At 41.2% G+C, this 24,203-nt stretch overlaps 1 protein-coding gene across 2 annotated transcripts in view; it reads left to right on the top strand.

The window, feature by feature from the left end:
• The window catches only part of PLOD2 (procollagen-lysine,2-oxoglutarate 5-dioxygenase 2), a 77,491-nt gene that overhangs the window by 17,439 nt on the left and 35,849 nt on the right, over nucleotides 1–24,203 (top strand). For both annotated transcript variants that reach the window (XM_045030962.1, XM_045030961.1), the window contains exons 2-5: nucleotides 7,652–7,743; nucleotides 9,559–9,695; nucleotides 18,314–18,477; nucleotides 22,608–22,720. In XM_045030962.1, coding sequence (XP_044886897.1) covers nucleotides 7,652–7,743; nucleotides 9,559–9,695; nucleotides 18,314–18,477; nucleotides 22,608–22,720 — 506 coding nt within the window. The remainder of the gene's footprint in view (nucleotides 1–7,651; nucleotides 7,744–9,558; nucleotides 9,696–18,313; nucleotides 18,478–22,607; nucleotides 22,721–24,203) is intronic.

Genomic DNA, 24,203 nt, shown 5'->3' with positions numbered 1-24,203 from the left:
AACAGAAGGTACGGATCTAAAGAAATTACCGGTTATATGGCTGTACTTCTATTTTGGTTTTACACGGTCTCTAGAACCCCGGGAGTGGAACTGTATTTCTGTAGTTGTAAATCTTTAAAATTCTATGAGGTATGTGGCTCAGAGATCCATTATCCCTTTTCTACTTGGGGAGAGTACAAGCACCTCTGTGGCTATGGCTACACTTGCACTTCAAAGTGCTGCCGCGGCAGCGCTTTGAAGCGCTAAGTGTAGTCAAAGCGCCAGCTCTCTCCCAGTGCTGTCCGTGCTCCACCTCCCTGTGGGGAATAACGTACAGCGCTGGGAGCCACGCTCCCAGTGCTGGGGCTTTGACCACACTGGCGCTTTGCAGCACCGCAATTTGCAGCGCTGGAGAGGGTGTGTTTTCACACCCTGCTGCAGCGCTGCAAATTTGCAAGTGTGGCCAAGGCCTCAGTCAATAGGTCTACAAGGTCTGGATCTAAGAATTGAACCTCAGTCATCATATGGTAGCGAACAGTATTCCGAGTCTTGGCTGCTCCTAAAACAATTCTGAAAGTGTCCACAAGCACTGGTGCAAATTAACTAGTAATCTGTGTCTTCATTCAATAAAAATAAAAACCATGTCAAAGATTGGCAAAAGTCTGGCTAGTCACACATTGTTTGGCAGGGGGCTTGGGCGGAGGACATTGTTACTTAAACTTGGCAGAACTGTTCCTGGCTTAGACCTTGTTGGCTAAACTTGAGCCCAAAGCAAACATTCTGAATTATAGTTCTGACTCCCGAAAACAAATCTTTATGATGGGAGCATTGTCAGATCCTTGACTGTAGCGGCCTAGAAGTCAGTTATGCCAGGGAAATGAGATGATGATGTAAAACGTTCATTTGGACTCCTAATAGGTTACAAAGACCTTTGTATGCAACAACCTTGGCTTTCTTGACATGACTAGCAAAGTGTTTCTTTATTGGTAAAGTTATAATTTGCATTTAAAAATGAGCACATTTGCCTCTGGAGATACTGTGTCAGCCAAATGCTGAGTGTGTCTCAGCGGTTGTCTCTGTTTTATTTATGTAATTGTCAGAATGTCCTCTATAGTAACACTCTGCTAAGTTTAGCAGAGCTCAACTCAGCTGGATTGAAGTTCCGGTCTTCATACTTCCTTTTATACTTCGCTATTGCGTTGGGCTATAGGATTGCATGCTTCCTGTGTACAGATTTCAAGTGCTGCTTAAGTCTGTTGTGTAAAGAGGGACCTGATACTCCCCTCTGGTGACAGACAAGGTGCAAATGACAGCTTGTATGTCAATGGAGGAATATTGCCAAAGAGTAAGTGGATAAGCAATGCTCATGAGGAGTCTCTTTGCCCCTTGCATGGATATCACTGGTCTTCTGCAGCTACCTTGGTTTCGTACATGTATGGATCTGGGGAGGGCACAGTCATGTTTGTTGTCAGAAATATTATTGTGCATGTAAATTGTGTGTGTTATTGGAAGTTTCCAGAAACAAGATAAGATCTATTTTAATTTCACCAATTTGTAACACTATGCCATGGGTGTCCTGTTAGTAGCGGTGTTCAAACCCAGACCCTCTAGATCTAAAAGCATAAGTCTCTACTGCTAAGCTAAAAGATCCCGCTCTGTTAGCACAAAGGCTGTATGAACTCCAGCATCTAGCTATTAGAGCAGAATAGAGCCACACGGGGTGACCCTGAGTTACAAGCACATTATGTAGTCTTCTGGAGATGAAATGCCAAGTTTTAACATGAACTTTTTTTAGCACTGTTTCTTCATTTTCCCTTCCCCCTCCTGCTTTTTAAGTGAGATGATAGTTTGTTAAAGGTACTGAACTGACAGACTTGAATATAAGTCCTGCTTTTGTCCACGGGGCCAAGTCCTGCATGGTGTCCATGAGTAGCCCTCTTGAAGTAAAGGAGACTACTCACATGAGTAAGGAGGCTAGGTATTGGCCCAAGAAAATTTATATCAAGTACAGTGATGGAAGAATCTTCCCAACTTTGCTTCATCAATGCATCCTAACCTTTATTTAGAGGGATCACCTTTGGGAGCCAGATGTTAAGTGCAGGATTCAATCCTTGATCTATGGCAGGGGTAGGCAACCTATGGCACGGGTGCTGAAGGCGGCACGTGAGCTGATTTTCAGTGGCACTCACTGCCTGGGCCCTGACCACTGGTCTGAGGGGGTGCTGCAATTTAATTTTAAATGAAGCTTCTTAAACATTTTAAAAACCTTATTTACTTTACATACAGCAATAGTTTAGTTAAATATTATAGACTTAGAGAAAGAGATCTTCTAAAAATATTAACATGTATTACTGACACGCGAAACCTTAAATCGGAGTGAATAAATGAAGACTCGGCACACCACTTCTGAAAGGTTGCCAACCCCTGATCTATGGCTTAGTCTGCCATCAGGGCATGAGATATGACGGATTTTGTGATGTGTAGAAATCTGCTAAGAAATGTACTGATGCTATTGCATTATGTGGTCTTTTATTTGTTAATTTGAGGTTTCAGAGGCATCACATCTTGGAATCAAGACACCTAGATTAAACTTACCTCTCCTGTTTCTGTTTATCACATATAGTAGTTTTATGACTTCAACATGACTTCAGTAGAGTTACCTTGGGTTTATTCCAGTATAAGATCAGAATATGGCCCATTGCCTTTAAGGACTTGCTGTATCTGACTAAATTAGTGAATAAAGGTCCCTTTTAAATAAGACTAATTTTGCCTCTTATATTTGCGTAGCAGATTTCAAGGAATTTTTAATTGGAATTGACATTAGAAGGTAGATGTTTTGCAGGACTAATGTGTTAAAGCCACCAGGCTTTTTTTCTTTTTAAAATTGCTCAGAAATAGAACTAATGAGAAATAGAATTGTCGAAGACATTGACATTAAAGATGAGTTGATAAGGAATTTAATGTGATGTGTGAATATATTGTTTTGTAAGTCTTTCTTTTACAGAGAGACCTGATTCTTCTCTCAGGGCAAGTCTACACTACAGTGTTACATCAGTGCAGCTGCAACACGTCTAGGGGCTTTTTCACACTCCTGAGCGAAGTAATATATATTAACTTAGGCTGTAGTTTAGACCTGCCCTCACTTGGGAATAAGTGAGCAGCAGCTCCAAGGAAGTCAGTGGAGCTATGCCAGTTCATGAGATTAGAATAAGGCCTATGAAGTTATATGAATTACATGAGTGGTTTTTTTTTTAGTAACTTGTTGGTTTGAAAGAAAAGGGAGCTGCTTTTTCAGTTGTGTGCTCATATAACTGTAATCTGATTAAAATTTTGCAGTGCCTCTCCTGACACAATAGACAGGATGACAGCACATTCTGTCTACTTTCTTCAGACAGATCCTAATTTTAAAAAACCCAAAACCTCAAAGGGTAACTATTGTGTAAACAGAGTCCAAGTCAAAGCACAGTAGCTGCAGTTGCTACTGTGTTTGCAAAAGAACTCTTTAAGAATCACATACACCTAACAACATGTACCCTCGTGTGATCAATGGATTAGAGATGCCTGAATGAGAGTATGTAACAACTCTTTAGCTGTAATATAAAAAATGCATGTTCAAACCAGGACAAATATACCAAAAGACAAAATATTCTTTTTGCAGATATTATTTATAGCCTCAGTTTGGTATGACACAGTTTGAGACACTAAATAATGTAATCAGTTTGTGGTTTCAATTGATATGAACCATCTTGTAGGTCCTCTTGAAAATCAGTGTCAATTGTTCCTCAGTTTGGCTGCTTACATTTCCCCATTTTATACAGTCCCAGGTTGTGATTATTTACATGCCAGCATGCTTGCTCATTTCCTCCATCTTGAATGAGTCTAGAAAAATGTACTGGACCATTATGGTGCTGTATAACGAATGTTGGGCTAAATGAACACAATGCAGATTGGACTGCATGCCCCAAATGTCTTTGCACAAAATGCTGATGGCTTTATACAAACTTCCATTATACCAAAAAACAACCCCCCTTAGTTAGCTATGCTAGGTAACTTGTGCTTGTCGGAACATATGTTTGGTTTGAACATGTTGGTTTGAATTTTTTTCTGAGTCATTACGTTGAATTGTATATTAAAAAAAAAATCTGATCTAGCCAAGACTTGGCACTTACATCATCTTGTCTAGTACAGATATTGAAATCCTTGACGTTAACATTCTGCAGGAGAGGGTAGATGTAAAATATGTCTGCTGCAAATGAAATTCTGCCAAGTCTTGTAAATCTGTAGCCAGTTCTTTAGGGGTCGTATAGGATTAACTTGGCCTTGTAACACAGTCTAGTATGATCACATTTTCCAGTGCATTTTACTTCTTTTAAGTGCTATATTTTTACATTCATATATAATTTACTCTCATTTCACAGGGGAAAAAACCCTACCCTTTTCTCTTCAGTTTTGTTTTAGCTGTGGTCCAGGATTTACTTTTATTCATTCTATATTGACTCCTGTATAACCACTTTAGATTGGATGGCCTTTAAAACAAACAGGTTTTTAGTCATATAGAAGTGTTATTTCACATTTTGTATCTGGTTGTAGGTCAGTACCTCTGTGGACACTTTGCATTGATGTCCTATTGTGAGATTAATCCATACATTTTAAAACGCAGGGACTGTATTTTTACAAAAGGCTGCTGAAATATTTTTAAGTTGAAATGCTTGAAAAATTAAAAAAATATTTGGATAAGCACCCTAAAGCTTGGATGTTTATGTAAACCTCTCTAGTATACAAACTTGGGCTGTAAATCTCAAATAGATTTTTTTTTTCTTGTCACACTTCAAGTATTTCCAGTTTTCACTTTGGCTGGAGATATCAGAGCCACCTCTCCTGCACGATTTTTGGTACTTTTGATCCAGGAAATGAAGATGTTCAAGGACCAGAGGAGTAGGAAATAATTCTCCTTTTTCTAACCTCCAGAAGTTTTTGTCCACTCAGTTATTAGTTTATCTGTACAACTTCACTGATCTCTATTAAATGCTACTGTTTACTTAGAATAGCATGCACATTTCTATAGGCTCTTTGATCCAAAAGAATTTCCAAATACTTTAAATTAAAATTATTGACACCACTTCACCACTGAAATAAAACCACACAAGGGAGGGAAGGCAGCAGCTAGGCAGACAGCCAGGGCAAGGCATTGCACAACAGGAATCAGAGGTGTAATTTTGATTCCCTATTTCTATGGATCTTAAAGCCAATCCCTGTAGTCTAGTGGGGTTGAATTAAAAGGAAACACTTTCCTTCATGAACACTCTAGGTTAAAACTCCACTTTCCTTCCATGTGGTTAGAGAATCATGTTGTTTTCTTGGGCCCTGTTCTGTTCCTAGTTCTCCTTTTGCTGTTTTTACTAGCTCTCACCCAGTAATCAAAGGAATAGATGAAGGAGCAATGAAATAGTGATAGCTCAGTTTCGTTTGCTGAAGCTCACTGATCCCAGGAAACAGTAACTAGTGATGTGCATCCCACAAGGCAAGTGACGGAAATGGTTAAGCAGTATGGTTTATTTATTCTATTGTTGCCAAACAAAACAAAATGCCAACTGGAAGGTGACCAATAAAATACACAGATGTTGAAGACCTGTGTCTTTAGGGGATGATCAGTCTGTCCTGGAGCTAGCTGCTTTCATAGTAGGGATGTTGTTACAGTTTCTGCCTAGAACAGATGTTGCAGCACTGCTGAAGATAAGACTAGGGGATTTTTCTTGGGGAAGTGAAGCAACGTGAACTCAGTCTGAGGGAGATGATTTTGAATTTTTGGATGGGTTGATCTCACAAGCTCTGTTTAGAAAACAGCTGTGGCTTGAACCAAACTAGAGAACTGGCGGACCGACCAGTCTGGCTAGAAAGTTAAAGTTGGATAGGGTTCCTGCATGATTAGGTACCCATAACTGAGTGTGGACTTTTATTGCATAGCCGTGGTACTGAGGCCGTGGTACAGAGCACTGCTCAACAGTTGAGTCAGGACAATGCCAAGCTCTTTTGGAGCTTCATAGTTTCATCGGAGCCCTTCAAGATAGCAACTTCTCGGTCAAAAGCAAAGGCGCTGACGAGAAAGTTTGTACTGTCATTTTGCTGGCATGCCACTGAAAGTACAGAGTAAGCAACAAGGTGGCATACAAACCTCAGAAATGAAATAAGAATAAACAGCTTTTCTCTTTGACACCATCTTTTAAAGGCAAAAAAATTTAATCAGTCACAGGAGTGCAGGCTTCCAGGGGACTCTACTCCCAGCAGTGTGTTTCTAGAACTGTAAAAATGTTAACCTATAAATGGAGAGTCTTAGCCCGTGTGCCTGCCAACTGCATTTAAAGAATTTGGTAAGCTGGATCTGGTACAAAATTCTGTAGTGCATTGCTGCCGTGTGGTAATCAGACATAGGATTAGTTCAATTCAGACTAGAAATGTATTGCATCATTTTTTTAAGAGCCCTTCCTGTCTCAGTTATATTAACTTCTTTTTCGTTTAGATTCCATTTGTTTGTGTCTGAGGGCTTTGCTACACTTGCAGATGTGCAGCGCTGGGAGTTACAGCTGTGTTCGTACAGCTGTGTAGGGAAAGCGCTGGTGTGTGGCCACACTCACACCTACCAGCGCTGCAGTGTGGCCACATTTGCAGCATTTGCAGTGCTGTTGGGAGTGGTGCATTACGGGCAGCTACGTGCTTTTCAAAAGGGGGGGGGTGGGGTGGAGTGTGACAGGGAGTGGGGGAGAGAGAGAGTGGATTTTTGGAACTGACACTGTGTGTCAGCTCCCTGCCTTGCAAAGCCTGCCTTGCAAATTCTGTATCAGCTCCCTGCCTTGCAAAATTTGACCATTTCCTCGACCCCTCATTCACTCTTAACTGCAGGCTATTTGCAGACCAGATAAGCAGCTGCTCCAATGGACTCCCTTTCTCCCCCTTCCCTTCCCCCCCCCGCTGTTTCTCTCCTCAAGCAAACACTAGCTGTAGACATTCATCCCCCCTGCCTGCCTCATTCACAGCAAACAAGAGCTGTTTCTTTTTTTAGAAAAGCAGCTCCCGGAGCCCCAAGTTCACAACAAAACAAAGAGAGGCATCATAACAAAACAAAGAGAGTAATTTAGTTAAAAGCATTCTGGGATATCTCCTAATACCCTGGAGGGCAATAACAGCGCTGGTGAGTGGCCACACTTGACGAGCAGCGCTGCATCACCAGCGCTGCACTCGTTATACCCCAAGCAGACACAGGTGTACAGCCAGCACTGCAGCCAGGGAGTTGCAGCGCTGGATGTGCCTTGCAGGTGTGGACAGTTACTAAGTTGCAGCGCTGTAAAGCCTCCACCAGTGCTGCAACTCTCCAGTGTAGCCAAGCCCTGAGATATATTCTCCTTTTTTCATTGCGGCATATGGAAGAACACAGGGTATTCATCTGAAGTCATTGGTTCCTCATTTGAAGTTATAATCCTGTAATGTGACATCCTCTCCATTTTTTTTCTAAATCAGACACACACAGGGGCACAAGTACTTTAGTAACTCCACAGTGTTGCTCAGTGTGGACTATGAAAGCTAATATGCATTCAAATCTGATGGTCAGCCTCTTTGTCATAAACTGTGGCTTTGTGATATAAAGTTGTTGATCTTATCTCTTTTTTGCCCCCACCAGATAAACTATTAGTTCTTACTGTAGCAACTAAAGAAACAGATGGCTTTCACCGCTTCATGCAAACTGCAAAGCACTTCAACTATACAGTGAAGGTACTGTATGCTCTGTCACTCATGCTGAATACTGGACATAGTTTTATAGCCTTAACTCAGAAATGAAATAGTCTTAACACAAAAACAATGTGTCATGATTTATGCTGCCATAAGGTAAAACAGTTATGGAACCTAGCAATGGAGACGACCTATTAGGTCATCTGTTCCTTGCAGGATAGGTTTCCCATTATACGTTTGCTAGTGTTTTGTCTAGTCTGTTTCTAAATTTGCCAGGGAATGGGGTTTCTTCCACTGACCTTGAGAAATTATTCCACAGATTCATAGATTTCACAGTTGGGAAGACCTTTCTGAAAGTATAAGTTTTCTTTCTTAATTTAATTCTGTTACTACCATATTTGTTATTACTCCTAGCTATTTTGCTGTTACACCTTTTTAGTCTAAGCATGCCACTCCTCCCTCAGTATTCGCACCCTTCAAGCGTTTGTAGATTATCATGTCACACCTTAGTCGTTGCTTAGCAAAGCTATATTTATTTGACTACCTCATCATCCCTCCTGCAGCAAAAACTCATGGTAGCTTTGCTGACAGAGCTCATGCGGCTGAAGATGCCTTCAGGGCCCCATACCTCTTAAATGGGTCCTACTGTTGGGGGTGGGGGCATGGAAACCTAATAAATCCCTTAGCTGTGTTACATTTCCCAGGGAATCTCTGTAGAGCTGTGAGAGGACAATACAAATCTTCCCAATCTTCCCTTATCACTTTTTCACCACTTTTGCTCACCCAATCCTCTTGCTGGCCTACTCTGTCCTGCTATTTCCGGGCAGAATGAAGGGATCTGTATCCTGAAGCTGCCTCCTGCATGCAAATCTCACAGGAGCATCATCAGTCCCCTCCTCCCCCTGCCTTGTTTTTTAAACTTTTCCTTAAGACAAAACCAAGGGATTGAAATGAATCTGTGGTAAAACATTATCCATGCTTATCACACTATGGAAACTATAAATCAAAAGAGACCAATTAATGACTGTTGGCCCATTGATTTTTCTTTTAGAAATAAGTTGAAATGCTGCAGTCTGTTTACTTCAACCATCAAGTCCTGAAAAAGTACAGGAGGAAAAATCATCTTTCCTAACTGAAAAATAATATATTAAAAATCCTAGGAAACTACCTTTGGAGAGTGCCATTTGCTTGTAATTTTGCTGATTGTTCTATAGCACCTATATTGCTGTAATCCCTCTGATATTTAGTAGTTCAAGAAAAATAATAATCTTGTGTTTTTACGTGCATATTGCTGATATGATTCCCTACAATACTTGATAAGGATGGAGTTCTGTTTAGTTGATTTAATTGCCTATCATACATTGAGGAATCCATCCTAAAATTCTAGTGTTAGAAAGTGGCCTGAGGCATTAAAAACAACTAAATGTTTATAGTTTCCATTGTCATGTCTCTTCTATGCTCTTTCACCCCGCTTTCCCTCCAAATACTGTAGCAATGTTTAAAGGTCATGTAGTGAATGATTGATTGTTTTAATACACAATTTAGAGGAATATTACCGTCCTAAGTGAGACAGATATATGAGATGTAGTGGAAAGTAATTTTTCGGTTCTTGTTTGGTTAGGAAATGTCTCTCCTATTTCTGAAATGATGTCATTGTGCTCAGTTCTACTTGAGACATGGAAAACTTACAATGCTTGACATGCTGTCTCACTGCACTTTACAGTGCTATAATATCCACTAGTTAAAGTGTTTGCTTGTTTGCCTTTTCTTTGACATCCGTTTTTTAATGAGATTATATTAAAAATTACCCTCTGGGTACAAGCGAAAAAATGTACGGTACTTTCTCCCTGTTTCCAGGTTCTTGGTAAAGGTGAAGAGTGGAAAGGAGGAAAGTTAATTAACTCTATTGGAGGAGGACAGAAAGTGCGATTGCTGAAAGAAGGAATAGAAAGCTATGCTGATCAAGAGGACTTGGTTGTAATGTTTATTGAATGGTAAGCAAATTCTGCTTGTTGCTTTCATGCCCTACTCTGTATAGGATGCTAATAAAGCTCTTGTGGCATGCTGATATTTTCTCTTGCTTTAGTTTTTATCTGAGAAAGTTAGCTTCGAGTTTTCCATTCATAAAAATATTATGCAATTGGAGCAGATGTTGGTTTTTTGTCAGATTTCCAGATGTAAAAATTGTTTTGGAGCCATGGCTCTGCTTTACTATGAACAATGTTATTGCATGAACAAGCTGTGAAACGCATTGACTGACTAGACATTTGGTTATTAGTTTACTTTTTCCCATGAAAAAGCAACTGTCTTGTTGCTGTTATAACAGAAAGTGATTGTGATGATGGAAATGGTGTTGTGCGGAAGTGGTAAAAGCTTCAAACTGAAGTGGTGGCTAGTAGACCGCTGGGGCATAATTCTCAGAAACGCTAAAGCCCCTTTATGTTGGTCTGGCAGTTTAAAGGGGTCTTAAACAGTCTGGAAATGCTCCCTGAAAATATCTCCTGTGTGAGGAGACTCCCCACCTGCTGTAGTAAAGGCCCCCTCACCAGCCATGATTCTACTGCCTATGAGGAGAGGACAGCCCCAGAGCAGGGATGTAACATGCTGCAGCACATTGAACTACAGCTGTTTTCTGCTTCCCAGGGCCCATAGCAAAGTCTAAGTTAGAGCAGCCTCCCTGAGGGCCAGGTAGGTCCCTCTCAGGCCAGAATACAAGGAGCACAAAGGTGACTTGAAGCCATCTTTCCCTATATTTCCCCCCTCCCCCAATCCCTCCTGTTCCTTCCCTAAGGACAGGATTGGTGTAACTGAGAATCTGGTCCATGGAAGTCTACAGAAGCTTCCCTGTCAACTTCAATCAGAGCTAGGTCAAACCTTTAAAGCAGTTGCTCTGGTGGATGCGATGAGAGTGAATCACAAAGTAGGGAATTGTAGAAATGCTTCAGTTTGCGCACTCTGAGAAGCTGTGTGAGCTGAGTAACATCTGCTGCTTTTATTATTGACAGTGATCTGATACAGACTTTTGTCAGTTTGGAATAAAATTTTTGGCAGACATACTACAATTCTTTTTCTTTTCATCTTTAAAACCACTCAATCGGTCATTTACACACATTGTCATTCTAAACAAGACCACAGTGCAATGGCCTCTTGGGTTTACACCAGGCTAATTTCTCTTTCAATTTAGTATAACTTCTGTGCAATTTTGGATTTCCTTCAAAGTTTCAAAGTTTAGGAGTGTGTTTGCAAGTTAAACAGATATGTAGGGGCTAGGTTACTAAAGTTCATATGTGAGAGAGTGATCTCCCTGCATTACCTTATTTATTCAAAGTTTCCCATGCTTTTCTGTCTACATTATGAGTTAGGGCAGCTGTTCAACTGGATTGTCAACCTTACAGTCATGTTTTATGACTTGACTTACATTCTCTCATTTTTTTCTTTGTGATATGCAAGAAGTACTTAGAAATAGAAAGCACAAATCAGTTTATCCACTTTATGAATAACATTTGTAATAGAACTGACATAGGGGGACTAAATATTTTCCACTCTCCTACATTTAGTTTGCATTTAGAGTGATGTATGATTGGTAGGATAAGCAACCCATTCAGATATTAAATTGCTGCTTACAGACATTTTCTTTCATATTTAACCTTATTACCAATTTACTGCATTTTGATAAATGGAATGCATCTTGAGAGCAGTTTGTTTTTAATTCTTTAAAAGGAGTTACTCATTTTATCAAACCCAAATAAGGTTAATTTAGTTTGCTCTATTGGCCAAGTACTAGTGAAACTTATTTTAAAATAATTTTTAATTTTGAAGATATCTTTACTTAGGGTGTGTGTGTGTGTGTGTGTGTGTGGTGAAATCGCTTTCAAATTTTTATACTGATTGTAGAGGGATTCCCCCTCCCCCCCCCAACATTTTACATTTCTTGAGTTAAATTCTGTCCTTTTTGCTTTTGCCCTCTCCCTAAGTGGGTGTAAAAGTCACAAGGTCTTAGTCCTATAATTTGAGTAGTAAAGTCTCATACTGCTAATTCTGAGTCCCAGGTTCAAATCCCACTGTTGCTCATGCAAGGTCAGTTAGATACACTGAACTACTGGTGCAGTCACATCATTTCACATAGGGACAAGTTCATTTTTCTAGCATAGAAATGGGCTGTGGTGTTAATCTAAGCTATGGCTCACCACCTGTGTAGAATTGAGAAGGAATTTTTCCCATGCTGCAAGATACCTTTTTCTTTTTTGCTTTCCTTGAAGTAACAGGCAGGCATGGCATGTAATGAATGATAGTCATTGACAAGATTTAGTTACATTAATGTCCAAATGCTGCAGGAAAGTAGGGTAGTGTTTGCTTACTCCAACCCTGAGCAATGGGCCAGGAGCCAATGCGGACTCAGACAGGGGTATTGGGCATCTAAATTGTGCACATGTTCACTCATCCGTTATCAGTATTTTTTGCACTTCTCTCCATGAAAGAGGAGCGTTAGAAGGATGGTTAATCCCTAATGCTGGCATTTGTTTGGATCAGAAGTGAAGCTGCCTTGTAGGATAAGAGAGCCATCTCAGTTGGTGGAAATTGGAGCTCCACAATGGATTGGTGTTGCTGACTAACAGCTGTGGCGGTGTTGTTTAAAGGTCACTGTTAATAAAGTTCAATCGCACTGACTAATAAAGCTTCAGCTTGTTTTTTAGAGCCATAAACACCTGTGTGGGTTATTCTTTCACTTGCTGAGTCCTGGACAGCGTATCCATTTCACAAATAGTTAGTGCAGGGCATTACACTAATCTTCTGGGGATGAGGGAGGAGTAGTGCCACCTTTGATAAACCTGTTATTGCAGAAGTAAATTTGCTTAGGAAGCAGTGCTCTGGAGACGCATCCGGTTCCTGTCCTCAGCTGGAAGATGCTACAGTAGATCCATTTGATCAAAGTGGAAAAGTGCAGCCTGCCATAAAACTACTGACCAATCCCCATTTTTCTTCTCCCCATCAGCCTATTCCCTCTGTCTTGCTGTATCCTAGCTCTGAGTCAGGCTTCACCAATTTGAATGGGAAGAGGAGGGAAGGATGTATCTGGGCAAAGGCAGATAATTTCCGTAAGGCTGGGGAGACTCCAAGGATACTTATTTCTTTTAATTAAACCTTGTGCCAGAGGGCAAACCAGTTTTCATAAACCTGCTTACTTTTATATATGTTACGTAACACACTTCCTTTCCTTGGGGTGCCTATTTACCAGTTACTCTGCATTGTGCTGCAGAGCCCTCCTCCTCTTTCTGCTTCCAAACTAGTGGTGGCTGAGTTGGTCAGGTCTGCCAAGCCAAATGGATATGATTACATGTTTTTTTAAAGGCTCTTTAGACAATTGGAAAACTGGAATGAGTGTTAAGAAGTTCTGTGAAATGTAAAGATACTTGGATGTGAAGCACTTTATTTTAGCATCATAAATTTAAATCCTTTTAGAATAGTCTGTAAAGCAGCACCCTTATTCCTATTGAGCAGTACTTACTCTGTAAGTAGGTCCCCTTCACTTCAAAGGGCTACTCTTAGAGTAGTACTCAGCGGATGGATTCTCCTTTAGCTTGTTCCTGCATTTGAGGGAGGGAAGAAGCTTTCAGGCAGAGACACGTGGGGGTGGGTGGGGAGGTGAAGGGGGTTGACCTTCTTTTACAGCGTGGGGCATGGATCACTTGCTGGTTTGAACTAGAGTAAATGGTGGATTCTCTGTAACATGAAGACTTTAAATTATGATTTGAGGAATTCATTAATGCAGCCAGAGGTTAGAAGTCTGTTACAGGAGTGGGTGGGTGAGGTTCTATGGCCTGCTTTGTGCAGGAAGTTAGACTGGATGATCCTGATGGTCCCTTCTGGCGTTAGTCTGAGTCACTGATACCTTTTGCAGGGGCCTACTCAGCCTCTGCTGCCTGCCCCAACCCATGTAAATTAGAATGACTTTCAGGCTGCTCTGACACTCTGCGTCCCGTGGTTGCTGGGAAGCAAAGAATAGCTGTTGCGCAGTGCGCTCTGGCATGCCTGCTCCCCTAATGTGTGTGCTTATGCCTTCTGGAGTTAAATGCAGCAAGAAATTGCACCTGCTTGAAGAGGAAGGGACACCAAAGATACCACTTTCAGAAAAATGAGTTTCCTTCCAAATTACTCATTTGTCTTCAGAGTAATTTATGAGGTAAGGATTTTTTCCCCGTGACTCCAAAAAATGGTTACTGTATCCTCATCCTGGCAGATAGATTAAGATTGGTTTTTGAAGTCTCTCTTCCTTCCCCTCTTCCCCCATAGGAAATAAGCTGGAAAGTATGCAGCTATGCCAAGTCTCTCAGTTTTGGAATAAGGCATCTTTTTGGCCAAGGGACTAAACTCTGACTCTGCTGCTTCTGTTACAGTTCATAACAAGTAGCTTTTGCCAGTGGTTTGTTCTTCCTTTAGAGAGGATGCTTTGAAAACCCATTTCTCATAAATGCCTCTTTCAACACCTATATTATTACTTAAATAGTATTTTCCCCTAGATTAAATCAGGTAAATGCCACTAATTTTCAGGGTGCATGCACGCTAAGATTTAATCTGGGGAAAATAGGGACATGGGCAGATGTCATGCCCTCCAATGCCAAGGTCCACAGGAAAGTCAAAGTTAGGTGGGGAAGCTAACTGCATTGTGTGGTATGGGTTGGGAGCAGGTGTAACATTAGCACCAAATCAGGTCTTGGGGACTTCAGCCACTGGTGTAACTTCATTGGTACAAATCTCTAGTGTAAAAGGGGAAGGCAAACAAGTGCAATTAGCCCCACTTCCAAGCAAAATAAGCTGCACCACTTCAAAGAGTATCTTATTTTTGTTTTGCTGGCTATACTGGGTGTTGGTAATGGTACAGCTACACCATGGTCACTGACTGCTTTACCTGATTAGCAGGGGCGGCTCTATATATTTTGCCGCCCTAAGCATGGCAGGCACGTGGCTTTGGGCGGCGCACCTGCGGGAGGTCCGCTGGTAACGTGGATTCGGCGGCGCACCTGCGGGAGGTCCAACGGTGCTGCGGCTTCGGCGGTAATTCGGCGGCAGGGACGCTGAAGGTGCGGGACCGGCAAACCTCCCACAGGCGCGCTGCCGAAAGCTGCCTGCCTGCCGCCCTCATGGCAACCATCAGGCTGCTCCCCCTGCGGCTTGCCACTCCAGGCATGTGCTTGGAGTGCTGGTGCCTGGAGCCGCCCCTGCTGATTAGAGGAGGCCTCAGAGGAATTAGAGCCTTGTCAGGTGACAGGGATATGTAATTTAGAAATGCACATTGGCAGGAATAATTTGAACTACACATAAACATTGCTTATTGTAAAATTAACTGTAACCTTTTGGGAAAGAGACCTGGGCATCATTGTCGTCAGCTCAGTGAAAACTTCTGCTCAATAAGCAATAGCAGTCAAAACAAAATATTAAGATGTGTAAAGAATGGGATAGAAAATATTATAATACTCTCAATGGTATGTCTTTTTTCACCTGGAATACAGTTTAGTTCTGCTCAACCAACCTCCAAAAAGTTATAGCAGGAAAATGGTGCTCAGAGTTGAGATTAATATTACTAGAAGTAGAAAGATTTCATTATGGAAATGGAATGAAACACTGGAGCTGTTTAGTTTAGAGGTAATGGAGAAGAAGGGATATGTTTGCATAATACCAAATGATGAATGAGATAGCAAAGTTAAATGCAGAGCTTCTGTTTACTAGTTTTCGTAGTACAAGAACATAATGAAATTGAAAGGCAACAACCTTCAAACTGAGAAGTTTGTTTCCCTTCTCCCCGCTCGCCCCTCCAATGTACAATAAACTTGTGATGCTCACTGCTACAAGATATCACTGAGACCAAGAGCTTAGCAGGATTCAAGGACTGGACGAAGAGAACATCCACAATAAGGTTAGACAGTGGCAATGGGAGAGGGGGATTACAAGGAATAAAACACTTTCTCTTTCATAGCCATCCAGTAATTGACTGAATTTAGGAAGAAACTTCTCCTATGGGCAAGTAGTTCAAACTGCCCCGTTGAAGGGTTTCTTTCCCCTTCTTCAAATATCTAGTGTGGCCATGCTAGGAGACAGGCTGCTGGACAAGATGGACTGCTAATTTAATCCAACCGGCAGTTATTTCCTATGCTCCTATTAATTTGGTTTCTTTTTTTTTTGAAGTAAGCAACTAGATTGCATAGATCAAGACTCATAGACCACAGGGCATATAACTGCTATGTAACATATATTCATGGTATGAATTCCATATGTAATTGCTTTAAATTCAAAACTCTATAATTGTCACTAAAGAAGGCAGGCTTCCTAGCCTCCCACTTACTGACTGGAATAACACCTAAAGTGTGCATAAACAAGGGAGCTAGTCATTAGATGGAGACAGTATTTCATTATATTAGAGTGAAGGTGGATTAGGATTAAATGGATTAGGGCCCACAAATACTTGACAATGGGGTAGTGGGGGGGAATAGTTCAGTGGTTTGAGTACTGGCCTGCTAAATCCAGGGTTGTGAGTTCAATCCTTGAGGGGGCCATTTAGGGGTTTGGGTAAAAAATCTGGGGATTGGTCCTGCTTTAAGCAGAGGGTTGGACTAGATGACCTTCTAAGGTCCCTTCCAACCTTGATATTCTATGATTCTAACTGACACATTTGCTGCATTTCTGTGGTAATAATGTTACCTGATACAAGTAATCACAATGACTTATTCTCCATCTTACTCCTGGAAGCGTGAAGGATATATAGATTTCCACAGTGAGGAGCAAGCAGGGGGGTTGTTCTATTCTGTGTTCTTATAGCTCAATGTCTTGCCCCCCGCTGCCCTCCCCCCAAGAACTGATAATGCCCAATTCTCACAGTCCCCCAGCGAGGTATAGAAAGATGCTGTAAGAACTAATATCTCCATTTTCTGGTGAGGAGGCTACCAAATATGTACAAAGAGGTAGGTGTCAGCTGTAAAAACTAAATCCAGGTCGTTAGGGTTTCAGGCAGAGGTCTAACTGGCTATCGTGAAATGCAGCCCCATCAAATCATTCAGCCCTTCTGTGTCATGGTTCTGCTCTCTGTGAAAAAGACCTAATAATAGTTTTTGCACATACATAATGTTTTTTCATCTGTAGATCTCGTATTGCAAGGTGGGCAAACGTGCAACCCTGTTTTACAGTTTTACCCGCGGTTTTTATTTGAAACACTTTTTTCTGAGCAGCTCTTTGATCTTTAGTAGACAAGATCTGTAATGTTGGACAAACTAGATTCTGTTCCCAGCTGTGCTGCAAACTTCCTCCGTGACTTTTTGGCCTGGTCATTTTAAGTCTGTCTCCCTGTTTTTATGCTTTCCTGGAGTTATTGAGCATCAGCAGCTTTAAGTACTTAATGTCTATTGAAATCTAGGCCCTCAACCTTTTTGTGTCTGTTGTTCCCACCTGAAATATGAGTTATATTTAACTCACTCTGGGAGGTGTATACTGCAAGGCTTTGATGAATAAGGATGTGAAATTAGAGAACTGTGAAGGCCAGTGGGTAGAAGAGGTGCAACTAGAATTCAGGACATCTGGACTCCAAGCTTTGTCCGTTATCTAAGATAAGGGGCTGTATTGGTGTGGAATTCAACAAGAGGAGGATCCCATTTATCGGATCCTCTATTTTCCTGAAATCTTTGAAAAGTGCATAGCTAAGTTAGGGTATATGCGTTCATGGGTTTCTCTGTTTAAAACTGTAGGGCTACTGCACATGCTTAGTATGTCACCCCATCAAATCAAAACCAGTTGCTTTCTGAAACAAGACCACTCACTGCTTTACAGCAAAGGCCATTTATGTCAGATTTCAACCCCAATCCATTTCAGTTGTTAAGCCCTTACCCAATAAATAAATGCCTTTCCATTGTAAAACAACTTTTTAAAAAAAAAAAAAGTATTTTCTTATTCTTCTCTTAATTAGAATTCCTTAAACTAAAAAAACCAACCAATCAACCAAAAACAAATAAAAACAAAACACCTTCCAAGTTAAAGGCAAGCCTTAAAAATTTCAGCCAAAAAAGTGAAATATTCTGAAAATTTTGTGTGTAAGGGTAGCGATTGATTTATTGGGGATCGATATATCGCGTCTCATCGATATATCGATCCCCGAACACGCTCCTCGTCGACTCCGAAACTCCACCGGAGCGAGCAGTAGTAGCGGAGTCGACGGGGGAGCCACGGACATCGGTCCCGTGCTGTGAGGACCCGAGGTAAATCGATCCAAGATACTTCTACTTGAGCTACGCTATTCACGTAGCTGAAGTTGCGTATCTTAGATCGACACCCCCCTCCCCCGCCCAGTGTAGACCAGCCCTAAGTGAACAGGGAAGGGATACATATATGTAGAGTGGTTAAGATACTGATTGGTCATATTTTGGTAAGAAATAAGATCTGTAGATGGTGTTAACTTAAAGTATGGCATAATATGCCGTGTTTCTGAATGAAACAGTTGCATCAAAATTAAGAGACCACTCTTTGGTTTAACTCTGCATGGTTTTAAGTCTGAATAAGCCAAAACTTTTCTGGTTTGAATTTTCTTCTTTAAAATCAGAGCAATCTAACAGGTATCTTTCCATTACTTTAGCTATGATGTTATCTTTGCGGGTGGCCCTGAAGAGATGCTAAAGAAGTTCCAGCAAGCTAACCATAAAGTAGTATTTGCAGCAGATGGACTAATATGGCCCGATAAAAGATTAGCGGACAAGTATCCCGTTGTCCGGAGTGGAAAACGATTCCTTAATTCAGGAGGTAGGTTTGACTGTTGTAGATATTAAAGGTTAATTAAGGTTAGCTGTTCTGTTGTTCTCATAGGGGGTGTGTGCGTGCATGCTGGGCAATTCACCTAAAGTGCTAGTTTCCTAAATTCATATTTGGGCACCTAAATCACCATTAGAGGAAAATTTTTTGTTAACTCCTGTGGCTGAGAATCACCTTGTTCCTCTCTGCTTCCAGCATAAAGGAGTCTTTCTTTATACTTAGCTGGGTGTCAGCCTCCTAACACCACCAGCCAGTTAGCAACTCAAGAACTCTCCTCTGGGCTATGCCAGTTCTCACTTTACCTTGCAGTTTAACAACAGGTGCAGCCCAAGTCCCTTTTGAAGTGGTTGCCTCATATGAGCTACTCACAGAACTACCAGGTCTGCTGTTCCCAAAGAAACAGAACTCATCAGCTTGGAAGATTCAGCTCAGAATCAGCACTTTGCTTAACATCACAGCACATCAATAAACTTATTTATGTTCTCACTATAAATATATTATCAAAGATTCAAGTGATAGAGAGTAAAATTTTGGAAACAAATGGTTACATATAAAACACAATCATAACATGCTTTCTAGAGTCTAAACTTAACAGGTTAACCATTTTTCTAAATAAGTTTCTCACCCAAAGTCCTTTGCGGTGTTTCAACCGAGGCTCACTGAGATCCCATTTTCATGAGTGTAAACACACTGTCCATTTACTTCCTGAGTGTAGGATGGGCAGGGAGGGGGGTATTATTGCTTTCTTGTTGTACCCTCAAAGTTCATTGTCTTTGCTCATAGACTGGGTAACCACCTGAGGCTTGCTTTTTTTTTTTTTCCCCTGCATGCTGCTTCTATGTTGACTTTGACTTTGTATATAAGTGAGCATCCATTGTGTTAGCTTATACTTTTTAATTTACATACTGTAAGAGGAATATATATTTCTTACCTCCTGGCTGGAGGAAAACATGTTTTTCATCTTTGCTGGTAACTAATACCTTGATACAGACTTTAAAATACATGTGGAGGTCTTGTGCTGCCAATACTGAATTTCTAAATGTTATAGATGACCATTTCCTAACTCAAAAAGTGTTGTGGCCAACATGGGGGTTGATTTAATATACTTAGATTTCTGAAAGGCATTTCACATAGTACACTCAACATTTTGATTAAAAAACTAGAACGATATAAAATTAACATGGCACACATTAAATGGATTAAAAACTGGTTAACTGATAGTCTCAAAATGTAATGGTAAACAGGGCATCATCATTCAATGGGTATGTTTACAGTGGTGTCCCAAAGGGATCGGTTCTTGACTCTAAGTTATTTAACATTTTTATCAATGACCTGGAAGAAAACATAAAATTATCACTTATCAAGTTTTCAGATGACACAAAACTTTGGGAAATAATGAGGGGGACAAGTCACTGATTCAGAGTGATTTGGATCATTTGGTAAACTAGGTGCAAGCAAACAATATGTGTTTTAATATGGCTAAATGTACATGTATACATCTAGGAACAAAGAATATAGGGCATACTTGCAGGGTGGGGGACTCTGTCCTGGGAAGCAGTGACTCTGAAAAGGTTTTGGGTGTCCTGATGGATAGTAAGCTGAACATGAGCTCCCAATTTGAGGCCGTGGCCAAAAGAGCTATTGCAATCCTGGGATGCATAAACAGAGGACTCTTGAATAGGTGTAGAGAAGTTTTGTTACCTCTTTATTTGGACTGCTGGAATACCATGTCCAGTTCTGGTGGAATTCACAGTTCAAGAAGGGTGTTGATAAATTGGAGAGGATGCAGAGAAGAGCCACGAGAATGATTAAAAGATTAGAAAACCTGCCTTATAGTGATACATAGATTGAGCTCTTTGAATCTAATGTAACAAAGAGAAGGTTAAGAGGTAACTTGATTCCAGTCTACAAGTATCTGCATGGCGAGCAAATAGTAAATAATAGGATCTTCAATCTAGCAGAGATATTGTGACAGGCACTATTAGTAGCACCCTGGTCTCTGAGGTTGCTACAGTACTGGGAAGAGTGCGGGCTTAACTGAAGCCAATTAATCAATTTTTGTTGAGGGTAACTAACACTTGGGTGGCAATTTCTGGGCTAATGGGGCAGTTGGCTCAGTGATTGGGAGGATATAAGAGGGAGGAACAGGAAGCAGGGGGAAAGCTTAGAGGGTGAGCTGGGGTTGAGCAGAGAAGGCTATGTGGAAGCTGTCTCTTGCTGTAAGCCTGCAGTATACTGTTATACGTTGTAAGGCAAGAATAAATATGTGGTGAAACGGCAACAACTTGATATGGTCTCACAGTCGTAAGACACATCAACTGGCCAGGCAGAGTGCACTGGATAGCAACCGAGGACGGGTATACCCAGGACAAGTATAACACAATCCACAGGTTGGAAGCTGAAGCTAGACGAATTCAGACTGGAAATAAGGTGTACATTTTTGACCGTGAGGATAACTGTCCATTGGAACAATTTACCAAGCATTGTGGTGGATTTTCCATCACTCACAATTTTTAAATCAGTACTCTAGGAATTATTTGGGGGTGCGGGGGCGTTCTCTGGCCTGTTATACAGGAGGTCAGACTAGATGATCACAATGGTCCCATCTGGCCTTGGAATCTATGAATCAATTAATCTATGAATTTTCAGTGTATGTATAAGTAACTTCTTACATAGTATCGGTATGCATTTTTCACAGTGGTATCAATGACCAGTGTGACACTGGCTTTCATCTGAGATCTCACATGACATTCTGTTCAGAACTAGGATGCACACACCAGACTCATGAGATTTCTATAACCCTTTGTCAGCTGGCATTGAGAGCTTCTTGGGTCACAACACTTTTTTTGTAATAGTATTCTCTGTTTTCTTTTGAAGGAAGGTGCATGAAGATGTGTGCTAATTTGTGAGGTGGGAAGGAGGGTTAGTGGATTGAGAGAGCTAAAATATTCATTTAGCAAAAACATTGCTTGCATAAACTCAGGCTCTGATGGCTGCCCTGTTTATGCTAGAGATTGCTGTTTTTTTTTAAATAAATAATAATCAAGTCTTTAGACTTCTGTTTTTGCAAAGATGACCTACAAAATGTAAACCAAGTGTAACTGAGGCCTGGTCTACACTTTAAAATTAGAGCAACTAATGTCGCTATGTCGCTCTGGGCTGTAAAAATTTTTCACCCTGAGCCCTGGTGTTGACCTCCCTACCACCACTCAGAGAAGTGTATTAACTACATCAAGGGAAAGAATCTTTCCCTCAGTGTGGGAAGCATCTACCTTATAGCTCAACAGCATCACAGCTGCAGCACCATAGCTTTGCTGCTGCAGCAGCTGTGCTGTAGACACACCCTTAGAAGGTAATGTCCTTCCGAGTCTGCAGGCAGCCTGAAGCAATAGGTCTGAGAGAATTGTGACCTACTGCTACTGATTTCAGTGAAGTGCTAACTCTGAAGCCTAACTATTGTCACTTAAATGTCCGCATGGTTAACCATAATATAAACAGTCAAGAGGGGAATATGTTCACTATAAAAATCTGCACAATCTGTTGTGCATGGCATCTCATTTTGGGCTCTTCTTGGACTCATGAGTGGGTGGAGCTTCATGGGCACAGCTTTTGAGAGTTAATGCCATTTTCTCCCACGCAACCTAGCCCCTGCTTTTTCTTTTTTTGTCTTTGAAATAAATGTGATGTGTAACAAGCTTCAGCTGAATTTCCTGTACTGTTGTGACATATTGGATTTATACTTTCCTGCCAGCAAGGATCGACTGACCACACTAAAGCTTAGCTTCATGCCATTTTCCACAGCTGGATCTCTTCTTTCTTAGCAACAATCATAGCCTCAGACCCACCTCGGAACTTTTCTTCCAGCCATCTAAAACAGATCCCAGAATCCTCCATGTTTCTTAAAATACCATTATAAGGAAAACTAACTAAACAGGTGAAAGCTATTCAAAATGTGTATTATGAAGACAGATCTTTGGAGATGAATTTTTGGCTGGAAATTGATTAATTTCTTTTGTCTCCTCCTGCTAGCAGAGAATGGTTACACTGCCATCTGACATGCAATGGAATGATCAGAAAGATAGTTTTCAAATAGAAATAAATTCTCTTGTGTGATATTGCAGGATTTATTGGTTATGCTCCCTATATAAACCAAATGGTACAGCAATGGAACCTGCAGGATAATGATGATGACCAGCTGTTTTATACCAAAATCTATATTGATCCACTGCAGAGGGTATGTAGTAACTCATTTTTCTCCTTAATAGTAGTTCTTACCACTTGAAATAACTTGCTGCTTCAATTATAGTGTCAGAAGGCTGCTACAGACTTGCTAAGAATGAAAACAAAGTTTCCTGTGATTAACTGTGAATGCCATAGTGCAGTGTTTCCCAAACTTGGGATGTCATTTGTGTAGGGAAAGCCCTTGGCAGGCTGGGCCGGTTTGTTTACCTGCCACGTCCACAGGTCCGGCCAGTTGCAGCACCCACTGGCCGTGGTTCGCTGCTCCAGGCCAATGGGAGTTGCTGAAAGTGGAACGGGCCGAGGGACGTACTGGCTAGCGCGACCCGCCAGGGGCTTTCCTTACACAAGCGGCCGTCCCAAGTTTGGGAAACACTGCCGTAGTGCAAAGATGGTTGCTGTACCACAGGGACTGTCAGCCTAGAGCAGGGGTTCTCAAACTGGGGGTTGGGACCCCTCAGGGGGTTGCGAGGTTATTACATGGGGTATCGTGAACTGTCAGCCTCCACCCCAAACTCTGTTTTGCCTCTAGCATTTATAATGGTATTAAATATATTTAAAGTGTTTTTAATTTATAAGGGGAGGTTGCACTCACAGGCTTCCTATGTGAAAGGGGTCACCAGTACAAAAGTTTGAGAACCACTGGCCTAGAGGGTCACGAGTAAAGTTCAGGAGGATCATGATTCAGAGTATTGTTTCAGGCTGTCTGCAGATCCTGGCAGGCATCACTGTATTGCTTTAAATAATAACTCTGAGAGATGTGATCAGCCCCATTAATCTCAATAAAGGCCGTGTGGACTCTGCAGATACCTCTTGCTCTCCAACTTTCCACCCAAAGGGGGAATTAATCGGGTTACAGCCTGGATTCTCCACGTGGGGAACACAATCCCCCATCCATTCCATAAGTTCCAATTAAGTCCCAGCAAATGATGAGATCACAGGGTGGTCCTGGTATGGCAAAAGAGGTCCCAGCGTGGAAGAGTGGGAACCAGAAGGTCGTGCTTCAGAAGTAATTTTGTGTGTGTAACATGGGATAAAGGGAATGGCTTACTGAGAGGTGACGTCTTTTGAAATGTATATAAAATCAAACAGTAGTTTGTGAAACCAAGTCACAACATATGTAAGGAGATCCCGAAGGAAGTACTGTAAACCTTTTCTGTTTGAAGTGTATATGCCTAGATCACATTTTTAATTTTGGGTTCCTACAACCAGGCACCTAACTCTGTAATTAGAAATATAACTCATACCGTGAATTTCAGAGGTATAGTTAATCAGAGCTGCAGCACAGAATTCCTATTTGATCCTTGCTAAAAGATGCTTTCACTGCAATGAAATACTTCAAAAATATTTGCAGGTCACCTTTTAGGCCCGATACTGAATTCTTTGTGCACCCTAAATTCCACTGAAGCTAAGGAGAGTTTGGAGTGTTCAATGAATACACAAACAAGCCCTAATTATTTTCTAGGGGCAGAGTAGAA

The sequence above is a fragment of the Mauremys mutica genome, chromosome 9 (genome assembly GCF_020497125.1).
Source record: "Mauremys mutica isolate MM-2020 ecotype Southern chromosome 9, ASM2049712v1, whole genome shotgun sequence".
NCBI lineage: Eukaryota > Metazoa > Chordata > Testudines > Geoemydidae > Mauremys > Mauremys mutica.
Note: the sequence above shows the minus strand (reverse complement) of the source record. Positions and strands in the feature narration are given on the sequence as shown.